The 14,942-nt window shown below is 48.0% G+C and overlaps 1 protein-coding gene across 1 annotated transcript in view; it reads right to left on the minus strand.

Annotated features, from left to right (window-relative positions):
• The window catches only part of LMTK3 (lemur tyrosine kinase 3), a 30,062-nt gene extending 18,278 nt beyond the window's left edge, over positions 1–11,784 (minus strand). The window contains exons 1-7 of the mRNA XM_035137210.2: positions 11,611–11,784; positions 6,913–7,046; positions 4,875–5,025; positions 3,490–3,566; positions 2,004–2,122; positions 887–974; positions 456–604 (exon numbers count right to left, since the gene is read on the minus strand). Coding sequence (XP_034993101.2) covers positions 456–604; positions 887–974; positions 2,004–2,122; positions 3,490–3,566; positions 4,875–5,025; positions 6,913–7,046; positions 11,611–11,698 — 806 coding nt within the window. The 5' untranslated portion in view covers positions 11,699–11,784. The remainder of the gene's footprint in view (positions 1–455; positions 605–886; positions 975–2,003; positions 2,123–3,489; positions 3,567–4,874; positions 5,026–6,912; positions 7,047–11,610) is intronic.
• Positions 11,785–14,942: the final 3,158 nt, after the last annotated feature.

Raw genomic sequence — 14,942 nt, forward strand, 5'->3', positions numbered from 1 at the left:
ATCTCGCTTTCAGGCCAAGGGAGCTGACGTTTGTCCACAGACAGCTTTCCGGGCCATGTGGCCAGCATAACTAAACCGCCTCTGGCGCAACCTAACACTGTGATGGAAGGCAGAGTGCACGGAAACGCCATTTACCTTCCTGCCACAGCGGTACCTATTTATCTACTTGCACTGGTGTGCTTTCGAACTGCTAGGTTGGCTGGAGCTGGGACAGAGCAACAGGACTCACCCCGTCACAGGGATTCAAACTGCCGACCTTCTGATTGGCAAGCCCAAGAGGCTTGGTGGTTTAGACCACAGCGCCACCCACGTCTGGAGTACGGCCCACTACATTTCAAATCATTAAAATTCACATTCATCAGCAAAACCCTTTGAGTTCTAGCACTTAAACCATACACAGCTCCATACAGCTCAACCTTTCCTTAAAAACCCAAGGATCGTGGTCTCTTGTCTACCTGTGGATGTAGTTGTTTTTATGCAAATGCAGCACTCCCAGAGTGATCTCATAGGCCATGCGCTGTAGTGTGCTGAGGTCACGGGTCAGCAGGTCAGGGGTCATCCCGTCTGCTTTGCGCTGAGCTCGAAGGTAACGTTTCAGATCTCCCTGGAGGAACACAGGGCGAGAAAAGGGTTGGCGAGCAAAGTCAGCGAAGCTAGCACAAAGTTTCCTACAGATCCAAGCAAATTCCCCAGCCTCACGTCAAAAAAACAGAATGTCCCTTTTTTTTCAGGACACTTGGCAGCTATGGCGAAACAGATGGAGTGATGTTAGGAGAACCTTCCCCGCCCCCCGTCCCACAGCGATCTGTTTGGACCCCTGGCAAGAGCAATCTATCCCTCTTGTGTTTTCCCACCCAAATTCATCTCTCGGCTTAAGTATACTTACCAGCTGGCAGAATTCCATGATGAGCAGGAAAGGGATGGTCTCTGTGCACAGGCCGAGGCATTGCAATATGTTTGGATGCTGGAGACTTCTTGAGGGAAGTGGGTGGATGGAGAGAAGGGCAGAAAGAGGAGGGGAAAAGAAGGTTTTGCTCCACTCATCACAAAGAGGCAGCACCTGTTTCTGCTCAGTTTTCGAAGGCTGAAAGCGTACCCCAACTGCATTTTAGCAAATAAAATAAAAAAGAGCTGACACTACATTCCAAAGTGAGCAAAGCTCGACTGGGTGTAGTATACAGTCATACCTCATGATACGTCCACTTCATGTTGCGTATTTTCAGGTTACGGACGCCCGAACCCGGAAGTCCCGGAACGGGTTACTTCCAGGTTCGGCGCATCCGTAAACTGTGCGCATGCGCAGAAGCACTAAATCACGCTTTGTGCATGTGCAGAAGCGCCACATTGTGTCACGCACGTGCGCAGATGCGGCACTTCATGTTGCGGCCTTTTCATGTTGTGATTGGGCCGTCGGAACGGATCCCCTTTGCAACATGAGGTACCACTGTAAATCCATTTTGTAAAGATTCCTTCTTTCCTATGCTCTTCCCTTTTCTTATGTTCCACCAGCCTTTTTTATTTAGAGCAGGGAGTACAGTCGTACTTTGGAAGTTGAATGGAATCCGTTCCAGAAGTCCGTTTGACTTCCAAAACATTCGGAAACCAAAGCGCAGCTTCCGATTGGCTGCAGGAAGCTCCTGCAGCCAATCGGAAGCCGTGGAAGCCCCATCGGACGTTCGGCTGAATAGTTTGCAAAGCGGAAGAATAGTTTGCAAAGCGGAAGAGTCACTTCTGGGTTTGCTGCGTTCGGGAGCCAAAACGTTCAGGAACTAAGCTGTTCGACTTCCAAGGTACGACTGTAATTGTATTACTGGAGTCTCGCCTAGCGTTTCCCTATTACATGATGATGGGCTCACTGGGGAGACTGGCATGAGTTATATCACTTACTGGAATCATGGACGGCTTTAGCTCTGCAGCAGCCGCCCCAAAATAAGGTAGCTGTTTATATGGGGATATTTTGCCCCTTGGTCCTTCCTCCCACTTCAGTTTCTCCTGCTTCTTACCGATATGGTTGGGCCTCTGACAGGAATTTCCTCTGCTCCAGTGAACCAGCATTCACCCGTAGCTCCTTCACTACCACTTGTGCAGGGGTGAAATCTGAGAATATTTCACCCAGGATTACCTGTGGAACAGGGGGGGAAACGGTTACTAACCAGAGCTGTGAACACACGCTCCCATCCAGTGTGATCCTACCACTGGTTTAGGGAAGCAGTGTCCACATGACATTGGCCACGATCCATATCTATCATGTCGTTTCTTATGAAACCTTGCACATCCACATTTTTCTCTCTCTTCCAAACTAGCTTCAGAGTTCAGAAAAAGAATGACCTGGCAGCGATTTAAGCCAGGGATATGTAAGCAGCCTGGAAGCAGCTATACATCTTGCCTGTTCTTACAGGGCCACACTGACTGCCAGTTCATTTCTGGGCACAATTCAAAGGTAATTCGTAATTACCTATGAAGCCCTACCCAGCTTTGAGTACGGATACCACCTTTTACCACACAAGGACTGACTGAACCTTCTGTTCATTTTGGGAGGCTTCTCTCTATGTCCCTCTAATCTGAATTTAGGTAGGTGGCAACTGGAGAGAGAGGACCTTCTCGATCCTGGTTATTTATCTGTAAGATGGCTGTAGGTTTTCTTTTATCCTTTCCACCCAATACTGAGATTTTATTTCCGATTGTTGTTTCTGCCTGTATTGGGCAATTGACTGGTCACACCCACACCACACAGTTAGAGAACATTTAAAGGTAAAGGTAAAGGGACCCCTGACCATTAGGTCCAGTCGTGACCGACTCTGGGGTTGCGCGCTCATCTCGCATTATTGGCCGAGGGAGCCGGCGTATAGCTTCCAGGTCATGTGGCCAGCATGACAAAGCCGCTTCTGGCAAACCAGAGCAGCACATGGAAACACCGTTTACCTTCCCGCTGTAGCGGTTCCTATTTATCTACTTGCATTTTGACGTGCTTTCGAACTGCTAGGTTGGCAGGAGCTGGGACCAAGCAACGGGAGCTCACCCCGTCACAGGGATTCGAACCGCCGACCTTCTGATCAGCAAGCCCTAGGCTCAGTGGTTTAACCACAGCGCCACCTGGGTAACACACATTTAAAGGACATAAGAATCTGGGGAACTGTAGTTTACCCCTCACAGGGCTACAATTCCCTGCACCCTTAACAAACTACACTTCTCAGGATCCTTTGGTGGAAGCTATGTGCTTTAAAATATATGGCGTGGATGTAACCATGGTTGTTGATTTATTCGCTGTTGTTTCGTTTTGTGCATCTGCATTACGTAAGTGTCCTGTTACTCTGTTGTTGTTGTTGTTGTTGTTGTTGTTGTAAGCTGCATAATAATATTTCAAATTATTGCTATTTTTAAACTCACAGTGGCTCTTCATTATTCCCTGAGAATAAAACTGGAGCCTGCTGGAAAGAACCTTGGGTCCCACAACAATAATCCCATCCCCAACAATAAGCTTTTGCTCACCTTTCCAAACCAGCCATTTCCAATCTCCTGCAAATAACTGAGGTGTTGTCTGCTGAGTCCCAGGTGTTTAACTAGATCTGAAAGAGGGACAGAGTGTGGCAGTAACAGAAGACAATGTCATGACCCGATGACTTGAGCATGAACCTGCCATCTTCATTTTCCCCCCACGCTCAAAAGTTAATCGACAAGCTACTGGGACATAAGCTAGCAGCAGCAGCTGATGGAGCAGAATGGTACCAGATTCCTGGCAAATGTAATGAGCGCTGCTTCTCCCTTTGTAGGCCACCTATTGTTCTGGGCAAGAATGGAGAACCTTTGGCCCTCCAAATGTTGCTGAACTACAATTCCCATCAGCCCGAGCAAAATGGCCAGGGTTGGCGGAGGTTGTTGTTCAACAGCGTCCGAAGGACCAAAAGCTCCCCGTTCCTGCTCTACCCTTTCTGCCATCTATATGGGGCCAACCTGGTGTGGGAAATGTCAGCGATTTGTTTATTTTTACAAATTTATAATCCACACTTTCATAAAAAATAGAACAAGGCGGAGTACACATACTGTATAAGGGTAAAATCAACAGAATGACATCAATAAATATCAATAAATACTGGCTGGCTATGAGGGGAGGGGGGGGAATGCTGTAAACGAAAAGGTTTTCAAAAGACGTCTGAAGGAAGAGAGGGGTGGTTCCTGCCAAGCCTCCATTTGTAGGCAGTTCTACAGGGCAGGGTCTGCCATACAAAAGGCTGGGTCCTAGAGAAGGCCAACTGATCCTTAGGCCCAGGGGGAGCCACCAGAAGGGCCCATAGCTGCCAAGTCTCCCGTTTTTCATGGGAAACCCCCGTATTTTAAACCGTTTCCCGCTGGCAGCCCGGATTGGGAAAAATCCCGTAAATCCCCCGGATTTCTTACCTGCCAGGGAGGCTCCATTTTGGGTCCTGGCGCCGCCCGATTTCCGGTGCCCTGACATGGGTAGCGCGGCACCGGAAGTCGTTTATACGCATGTCCGAACATGCGTAGATGCGACTTCCGGTGCCACTCCGCCCAGTGGACCTGCTCTTGTAATGGTGTCCATTACAATTTTTTTCTACTTATTTTTCCTCCTATTTATCTAAGCTCTTGGTGGCACTCATGTAGAAGTGACTTCCGGTGCCGCGCCACTGCTGATCCTGCATTTTTCAGGGGGAGACTTGGCAGCTATGGAAGGGCCCCATCAGAAGATCTCAGTGATCAAGGTGGAGCATAAGGAATCAGGTGGTCCCCATGGCACTCTGAGCCCAAGTTGTTTAGGACTTTGTGGATAAACACGAGTACCTTGAACCTAACCCAGTAGCAAATCAGCAAATAAAGAGGCAGGTAGGGCCATGCATACCCTCTGCAAGGAATCCTACCTGTTTTGGGCATCTGCTGGTTGGAGGACGGGAGCGAGACCTCTGAGAGAGGCAGAATGTAGACATCCGGGATAGACTGAGAGGAGGACGTCTCCTCTGCAGGTGGTGTGTATTCTCCAGAATATTCTTCTCCATCAGGGTTCTCAAATTCCTGCCAGGTGGTGCAGAGGTGAGTGTAAGGATGATAAGAAATTCTGCTGGTTTCCCCATTATTTGCCAGTCTGTTGCCTGAAATAGCAACCTTTCCCCATGGCTTTCCCATCCCCAAGCGTCAGAACCCACCAACAGGGCTGGTGCCAGGTTTAATGGGGACCTTGGCATGGCCAATGCACCGCCGCCGCCACCCAAGTTGCCCCTGCTTCATCCGATCTTCCCCTTTGTGGGACAACACTGCCGTCCTCCTCTTCCCTTCCGCCCTGACGTCTCTCTTAATCCTGCTTAAAAACATTCTTCACGGCTAGAATAACAGCTTCTCTGGCACCTCCCTCAGCACCTGGGCTCTGAGAAAGGGTCAAAGGCATCCTTTTTAGAGACAGGTATTTTGGTGATGTTGTGGCCTGGAGAATGCCTCTGCCATCACTTCTGTGGTTTGCCACGGTGGCTCGAAAGACTTTTTAAACACAGAGGACTGACCTCTGGCGCTCCTTTCTACTCTTGCGGCTCAGTTAATAGAGCATGAGACTCTTAATCTCAGGGTTGTGGGTTCGAGCCCCAGTTTGGGCAAAGGAGTCATGCATTGCAGAGAGCTGGACTAGACAACCCTCTTGGACCCATCTGTACAAGTCTATGATTATTATTTTAAAATTATACAACAACAAAAAATTAAGCCTTTTAAAGCTATCACGGCAAATCGCACTGATGCAGGCAATGCTTAGCCATCTCAGCAAGAATGCCAGAATCTGAGAAGAAGAACCCTCTGGCCCCTTTCTCAGTGCTCAAGCAAGAAATCATAGAATCATAGAGTTGGAAGAGACCACAAGGGCCATCCAGTCCAACCCCCTGCCAAGCAGGAAACACCATCAAAGCATTCTTGACATATGCCTGTCAAGCCTCTGCTTAAAGACCTCCAAAGAAGGAGACTCCACCACACTCCTTGGCAGCAAATTCCACTGTCGAACAGCTCTTACTGTCAGGAAGTTCTTCCTAATGTTTAGGTGGAATCTTCTTGTAGTTTGAATCCATTGCTCCGTGTCCGCTTCTCTGGAGCAGCAGAAAACAACCTTTCTCCCTCCTCTATATGACATTCTTTTATATATTTGAATATGGCTATCATATCACCCCTTAACCTTCTCTTCTCCAGGCTAAACATACCCAGCTCCCTAAGCCATTCCTCATAAGGCATCGTTTCCAGGCTTTTGACCATTTTGGTTGCCCTCCTCTGGACACGTTCCAGCTTGTCAGTATCCTTCTTGAACTGTGGTGCCCAGAACTGGACACAGTACTCCAGGTGAGGTCTGACCAGAGCAGAATACAGTGGTACTATTACTTCCCTTGATCTAGATGCTATATTCCTATTGATGCAGCCCAGAATTGCATTGGCCTTTTTTAGCTGCTGCATCACACTGTTGACTCATGTCAAGTTTGTGGTCTACCAAGACTCCTAGATCCTTTTCACATGTACTGCTCTCAAGCCAAGTGTCTCCCATCCTGTAAGGTTGCTAGCCAGCTGCTATGGGGTGGAGCTGGGCCCAGTGGTGAGCTAGTGGGCATCAGATCAGGCTGGTGAGGAGCACTTTGGTGTAATGGGGCCCACAGGAAATGCCCAATGGGGTTAACTGCTGGTGCAAGGTCTACTCACCAACATGAGGGATGGGGAACTTGTGTCCCTCCCATTATCCCTGACCATCAGCCTTGCTGACTGAACTAATGAGAGTGCCATAGGTTTCCAGTTTTTGGCTTGGAAAACTGTACACTCCAATCCATGATGATGTTTAGCTTCACAGAATAGAAGCCACAAATGCCTTTCAGCAAACAACAACAACAACCCTTCCCCAAAGCATTCCATGCCCACCTCAAATCCCCACAACCATAGGCTCACCTTGAACCCCACATCGCCCCGCTTGCAGCACAGGCAGGTGAGGAGGAGGAAGATAAAGGCCAGCAAACCTGAGCAGGAGATCAGGACCACAGCATAGGGAGGGGCCAGGGGAGCCCGGCCTTGGGACAAACCATCTGCAGGGAAGGCAAGAGACAGAGGAAGAAAGGGGACAGGGTCTTTCTCTAAAGCACATTTTAAAATGTCAAAAGCTATGTTCATCCACAACCCATAATATGGCATTTATAAGAATCAGCCAAAGCAGCTGGGCTGACCCAAACCTTTTTCACTGCCTGAGGCAAAATACAAGATGGCACCCTCCTATTACTTGTAAAGAAGAAATGAGACTAGGTGATACACACATCGCACACTGAAAGCATTTTGCTTCCCCATGCAGAATCCTGGGTGCTGCAGTATCTTAAGGGTGCTGGGAACTGTAGTTCTGTGAGGGGTAAACTACAATTCCCAGGGTTCTTTGGGGGGATCAATGTACTTGCAATGTGCTTTAAAGACATGGGTGCATATGCAGCCTGACAGCCGAAGATGGGCAACAGGCTAGCCTCCTCCACCTTGCCTGAGGGCAGCGTACGTGCTTAGGAGGCGCAGAGCAGCCCCAGGGGAACGCACAGCTTTGTCCAACAACTCACTGCCATTGCCTGTCCTCCACCATCCACCACCTGAGGCAGCCACCTCACTCTGCCTAATGGTAGGACCGGGAGTGAGAGTAAATAAGCAGGCATTCAAATTTTCTTCCAGAATTCTACATTTTGGATCTGAGATGCAGTTGATGATAGAGAATGGAGGACAGATGCCAGGGGTGGGTGTGTTTTTCAACCCCCCAAATGTAAACTAATTCTCTGGTTTCAGCCCTTACACATCTGTTCAGGACCTACAGCACCATTCTCCAGTTATCTGTTATTTCGTGTTTAATCCGGTTCCTCTACACATCTGGCTACACACTTTTCTAGACCAGGGCAGAAACCATTCCTTCCTTCTATCATCATACACATTCCTCCACTCCTCATCCTCTTAACAAACTACAGTGGTGCCTCGCTTAACAAATGCCCCGCTTAACGAAATTTCCGCTTAACGAAAGGATTTTTCGAGCGGAGGTTGCCTCGCTAGACGAATGCGTTTTACGAAAAATTCGTCTAGCGAATCGCGGTTTCCCATAGGAATGCATTGAAATTCAATTAATGCGTTCCTATGGGCAAAAAAAAATTCAAAAAAAATTCAATGCATTCCTATGGGATTCGCTAGATGAATTTTCCGCTATAAGAAAAGACCCGTGGAACGAATTAATTTCGTCTAGCGAGGCACCACTGTACTTCTGTTACTTACCCTCCCAGCCACATGACTCCAGTCTCCTCTTTTCCCCACATGCAGACCTCCTGACATCTAGCCCTACAGCGCCCAGTGTGAATAGGTCCTCAGCAAGCTTTGCCCCTCAAGTCCTCCACATTGCCATGCTGGTGAGCCTTTCCAGACAAATGAAGACACCAGCACCTTGCCACTCGCTCAGCACTTCTCTGCTGCGCGTTGGGCTCAGCACCACCACCCATCCCTACCAATTCTCACTCCCCGCAACCTCGCTCGGACACCCGAAAAGGTTATCAGCAGCTGAGGATAGCAGCTGTAGCTGCCGCCATCTTTCCCTCCCCTCAGAATGCATTTGGGCGCCATGGACTTGAGGCCTAGAGACATTCTAGGTCGGGCTTCCTCAAACTCGGCCCTCCAGATTTTTTTTGGCCTACAACTCCCATGATCCCTAGCTAGCAGGGCCAGTGGTCAGGGATGATGGGAATTGTAGTCTCAAAAACATCTGGAGGGCCGAGTTTGAGGAAGCCTGTTCTAGGTGATAAAGATGGCTGTGGCAGCACCTGCCCCGCTTGGCACTTTTTATCAAAATGCTTAGGCAAATTTTATATGAAAGGATGGTGGCACCCATCCAGGAGGGTCCTGACATTTGCCCTGACATGCTGGGTGCTGAGGCCAGGTCTTCCCCAATGGAAACTTTTTACCAACCCACAGTCAATTACTTTATCCATCCCACTTTCCATTCACTGCCATCCACCCATTTGGTGCCTCAGAAGCAGAACTCTAAACTGAAACTGTGCAGATGTATTTTTCAGATGTAAAATTGAAAAAAAAACTAAAACAGTCAATATACTGCCATGGCTATATAAGCTGTTTTATACCTCTCTAACTTCCATTACTCCCCCCCCCAAAAAAAAGAATTCTAGAAACTGTAGTTTGGTGAAGCTGCTGAGGCGTCTAGCCCCTTCCTCCAAAATAATTATAATTCCCAGGGTTCTGTAGGAACAGGAAATGACCGTTAAACCAGTTTAAGCCTGCAGTTGGAGGTTTTCTAAAGGGTTGGGGGTGGTTACATGGGAAAAGTTATACCAGAAATGGAAATCCAGCTGGATTTTCCAGGAAAAATTTATGAATCCCTACATTAAGAGAAGCCTGGCAAACAGTCTGTGGTGAGCCCATAGACTTTTTGTTGGTGACGCAAAGGGAAATGTCAAATCATCTGTCCGGAGCCCATCATGAAGTAATGGGACTTCCCACCAAACTGCTTCTTCTGACATCACCCAAATGGCCTTGATTAGCCTGTCCCTAAATGGGCTACTAGAACATTCATTTGTTTCCCTATCTGCCCTTGTCTGCAGAAGAAAGCAGAAAGGTCCAAGGTCTGCCAAGGCCCCCTTAGCACTCAACCCAGGACTCCCTACCCTCCGGGTGACATCATGGCAAGTAAGCCAATGGTAGCCTGAGCATAGCTGCCAAGTTTTCCCTTTTCTCGCGAGGAAGCCTATTCAGCATAAGGGAAAATCCCTGTAAAAAAGGGATAACTTGGCAGCTATGAGCCTGAGCCCCACCACTCCAGCCTGCACTATGGCACCAGAGCATGTATAGAACAAGAGCTGAAAAAGAGAGAGAAATATTGGAAGGGCTGTACAGTACATGAGGGAACACACTGACTTTGCAAGAGAAAGAGAAAGGGCTTTGATTATAACTCAGGAAAAAAACTTTCCAGCTGTTGGAACAGTAGGGGGGGGGATGCATTCTGAAATAAGATTCATTAGCTACTTTGTCAAGAATAGCACTGAATTTGTCCAATGTTGGTACACACTGTAGCTTTAAAGCACATTAAAAGCACATTCCCCTCCTCTTCAAGGAATTTGAGGCAGTGTAGTTTCTTAAGGGTTTCTGGGAACTGCAACTCATGAGGGGTAAACTACAAAGCTTAGAATTCTTTGATGAAAAGAATGTGTTTTGAATGTCCTTTAAAGGTATAAGGAAGATAAAACTCCTGGCCTGTTTGACAGGCCTTTTGATCCAACAGTGTTTCAGAATTCACTGCGAGGAACTAATCTTTGTGATTATTTCTGTCTCGCAGAAAACAAGAACCCTATCGGATTGGACCAAAAGTTGATCCAATGCAAACATCCTGGTTCACGCAACAGGCCAGCCAGTTACTTCCAGTAAAAACCACAAGCAATGTTCCCTTGTCCTAATCTCGGATCACAGCCACACTACACATTTAAAGAGCATGCTTTCCCCCAAGGAATCATGGGAAGTGTAGTTTGTTAAGGGTGCTGGGAATTGTAGCTGTGAGGAGTCATGTGCTTTAAATGTATGAAGTAGGTGTGATCTCTGGCCCCCACCCCACCCCCCTCTCTCTCTCTCACTCACACACACACACACACACACACACTCACTCGTAAACAAGCTAACATTACGAGGAAAGTCTTTATTGCTCCCATTTTACAGAAGGGTAACCAGTGGATGAGGTCCTGTCATTTACTCTTACCTGTACGATCCATCAGTACATATCCACTCACCCTTCCCTTCACCTTTTCGTCCCTTATGCACACACCTCTACCTTCCTCTCACTTTCAGCTCATCTTCACAACCCCCGTTATCTTCCAGCCCCAAGTACCTTCTCTATCTCAGGCATGCCGGCCCTCCCAGCACTTTAGCAGTCCCACAGCACACACCAATTCCCACAAAACTCTCCCATCACCAGACCCTTGTGCCAAGGGCACATCCATAGTGAGTCACGCCGCTCTCTCCAGATGGCTGCCAGACCAAATGTGGCTTCATGCTATATATTCGAGATGCCACAGACCTCACGCCCACCCCTCCCCACCTCTCTCTCTCTCTCACACACACACGCACACACGTTCCTTGTTTTCTTCACACACTAATCCCAGATCTTTGCTGCTGTGCTCTAATCATGGGCCCCCACCATCTACAAAAAACATATTTGTTCTCGCACGCCCCAAATAACTTCTATTCTCGTTTGCCACTCAATTTCCCTCGCCAGGGTCGGAAAGGAAGAAGGGGGGGGGAATCCAATCATCCAGCAAACACCGCCAGCATAGGCATCTGACGAAAACCAGCAATGATTAATTTGGTCTGTACAGGAATCACAGCCTTCTCTCCGGAATGGAATTTATTAACCCAGAAAACCCCGCCAGTCTCTTGTTTGGGAAGTGAGAAATCCCGCAAGCCCTGCCGCTGTGCCCAGCTTTGCACACATGAAAGTGGGATGGGTATCTAATTCGGGCAGGTAACCCATCACACAAACAGGTGGCCACAGATGGTGGAGGCGAGGGAAGCAAAGGCAAGGAGGGGTGGCCACTGTCACAGATGAATTGGGAGCCCTCGCAACCTGCCAAGAAGACTCACCGTTTTCCGAAGGCGCTGCCAAAGCTTTCTCTGGGTTGAAATACGACATGGACGCAGCCAGGAGAAGGAAGGGGCCTTGTCTTAGCATCTTAGGGGGAGTCTGGGATCATGGATCAGGAAGGAGGGGAGCGAGGCGGGGAGAGGTCTCGAGACGTAGGTGCGGGGTGGGGAGTGGAGACGGGGGGGGGAGATCCGCCACCCAGCAATGCACAGAAAAGAAGAGACACGGTGGGCATCAGTCATCAGAAGGGATGGAGCAGAGCAGAAGACGCCAAGAACAATGGTTTCCAACAGATCGTGTCGCCTGCATCCTTCGGTGGATGTGCGACCGCTTGGCTGGCAGCTACCTGGATCTCATCCCCAGGCATCATCTTCTCTCATTGCCCGAGGAAGGGGAGGAGATGGGAAATGGAATAAATAAAGAGGGAGGGGAGGGCAGAGGATAGTCAAAGGTGGCTGAAGAGAAGTGGCGGCAAGGATGGAGGGGGGGCGAAGAAAGCCATTGTAACAATAGGTGATCTCACATGGGGAGGGGGAGGGAACAGGAGGAAGCAGATGTGTGGGGAAGAGGGAGGGGTGGGAAAGAGGTGAAGGAGAAAAACCTAAAATCCCAGATGAAAGAAGGAAGGAGGAAGGAAGGAAAGAGGGGGAAAAAGAGGGGAAGAGAAAAGGGGGGGAAGGAGGCTGAGTATTCCCCCCCCCCTTCGGAAACCTTGCTCTTCGGGTAGCAGAGAAATTGATGGAGATCAAAGCCCTCCCATCCAACCCGGGTTGTGGATTGGACAATGGGCATGTCACTTAGGCTGAAGGGAGGAGGATGCAGGAATGGATGGGGGGGGGTGTTATCACCATGGAGACCTGCTCTTGGGTAGCAGCAGCAGCAGCAGTAGGGAGTGCAGGAGCAAGGAGGTGAGGACCAGGAAAGGATGGAGTGATTAAAAGAGAGGTTTAGGGCAGCGAGGCAAAGGGAGCTGCAAAAGGGGAGTGGATATTTTGCACACAAATAATGCTACGCCGCTGAGCATCTGCCAGATTCAGTGTCATTTTCCACAAACACATAAGCATAAGGAGAATCTCCTTCTCTCTCTCACACACAAGCATAAACAGAGTCTCTCACACACAAACATACACACAACTCATAACAGGTCATGCACAATATTTCATGCTTGCAGAAAATGTCTTAGACATAGATAGGGAGTGTTGCTGCATTTATTTACAGTAGCTGCATGCTGCTTTTCGGCCACCAAGCACAGTGTCCAATAGTGATAAAAAGATTTAAAACGATATTAGTGTGAAAACAATTAATCGTTACGTAAACAACAATAAAATTAAAACACCGAATAAAGGAAAACAGCTGCTGAAACAGTGGTGCCAAAATCCCATAATTATCAGATAAAAACAAACAGGAAAGGCAGAATGAAATATATTTTTTTCCTGTCCTCTGGAAGGAGGAGGTGGCGGAATGTGCAAACAAGGACCGCAGAATGGGTAGGAGGGAATCCCAGAGCTTAGAGGCCGCCACTGAAAAGTCCCTGCTCCTTCTCAACGGCAGACTAGACTCCGTTCACATGGTGTCATGAACTGTGTTTTATGTCACATAGAACCATTTTCTCAAGGTCATCCATACACGTTGCCTCATGCATCCCAGAGAAAGATTCAAATTCGGATCAGAGAGAAGAAATCTTCAAATGACCCACCTTCAACAAACATATGGGGCAGGGGATTGGACCTGCTGCAAGCCACAACCACAGCACTGGATGACGGTGAGGCCACATCTGCCTGAAAGCCACTCATTCAGCAATTCTGACCAATGAGGGGTGTGGCCAACTGGTGCACTGGTGTCAGAAGGCGGAGTTAAGTGGGTGTACTGACCACAAGGTGAACAGCCTTAAACATGGGTTCATAGCCTTCCTCAACTCTGATAATCATATTGGATGGTTTTGATCCAGTTACTATCTTCCAGCTTAAGCCCCCCATAGGATTTTGTAAAGGAAAAATATGGGATGCTGAAAAATACTCTGCCCTGAGTTTGTTGGAGGTAGAATGCAAACAAGATGAATAAATATCTCAGTGCAAGATGGCAGAAGTTTCCACACGTGCTGAAATGGTCTTGGAATCTTACGCAGTGTGGTCAATTAAAAAATAATACAGTAAGCCTGCAACTCACACACATTTAACTTGTGCACATTCAGCTTTACGTATGTGGTGAAAATAATTTTTAAAAACCCGAAACAGGCAGAAAGGGTGCGGGGTTCTGGGGGAAATGACTGGCAATCCTGCCTACCATTGAACCCAGTGGGTCTTGACTAGATGTGATTTTGCCTTTAGTCGCCATCCCGAGAATGTAACCCCTGTGTGTGTTGAGGGCTTACAGTAATACTTTCACTGTGTCAGCCATTAAAGCTGCGTTGAGAATTTGATTGTTTAGTGTGGCAGAACTTTGGAACTCCCTGCCTATTGAGATCAAGCAGGCGGCTTTGCTGGACTATTTTTGGCGCCTGCTAAAAACATTCCTGTTCAGACAAGTCTGCTCAGATGCTTAGAAAGTTGAGTTAATTTTAATCTGTTTTAGCATTTTAAACTTTTGTACGTTGGCTGTGAGTTATTATCAGTTTTATTGTTTTACAGTGGTACCTCGCTAGATGAATGCCTCACAACACGAATTTTTCGCAAGACGAATGCGTTTTGCGATTTCAATGGAGACTCGCAAGACGAAGTTTCCTATGCCGCGCTTTGCAAGACGGTTTTTTTTCGTCCCATAGGGTGCCTCGCAAGACGATTTTTTTATTCGTCTTGCGAGGCACCCCATGGGAAACCGCACTTCAATGTGTTCCTATGGGAGCCGCTTCGCAAAACGAATTTTTCGCTATACGAAGCGACTCGCGGGATGAAATAAATTCGTCTTGCGAGGGACCACTGTACTTTGTCGTAAACTGCTTTGAGGTGGGGTTTTTTATTATTATTACAGCCAAGCGGTGTATACATTTTATGAAATAACTAAATAGATAAATAATAATTGCATGCATGTAGACCCCAGTTGCCAGAGTGTTTCACTCACACAAAATGGTGGCGCACAGATACCTGCTGCTATTCCTCTCGCACCATGGAGTACCTTCTGACTACCAGGTACTGAAGGCATACAGTGGGAGAGGGCCTCTTGCCATCATGCTACTGGTTTGTGGGCTTCCCGGAAATATCTGGTTGGCTACTCAAAACAGGATTTTGGGGGGTGCAGCTAGCTCCATGCACACTATAATTTAAAGCATACTTCCCCAAATAATCTTGGAAACTGTAGTTTGTTAAAGGTGCTGGGAATTATAGCTCTGTGGCGG

The sequence above is a fragment of the Zootoca vivipara genome, chromosome 13, assembly GCF_963506605.1.
Source record: "Zootoca vivipara chromosome 13, rZooViv1.1, whole genome shotgun sequence".
NCBI classification, from domain to species: Eukaryota; Metazoa; Chordata; class Lepidosauria; order Squamata; family Lacertidae; genus Zootoca; species Zootoca vivipara.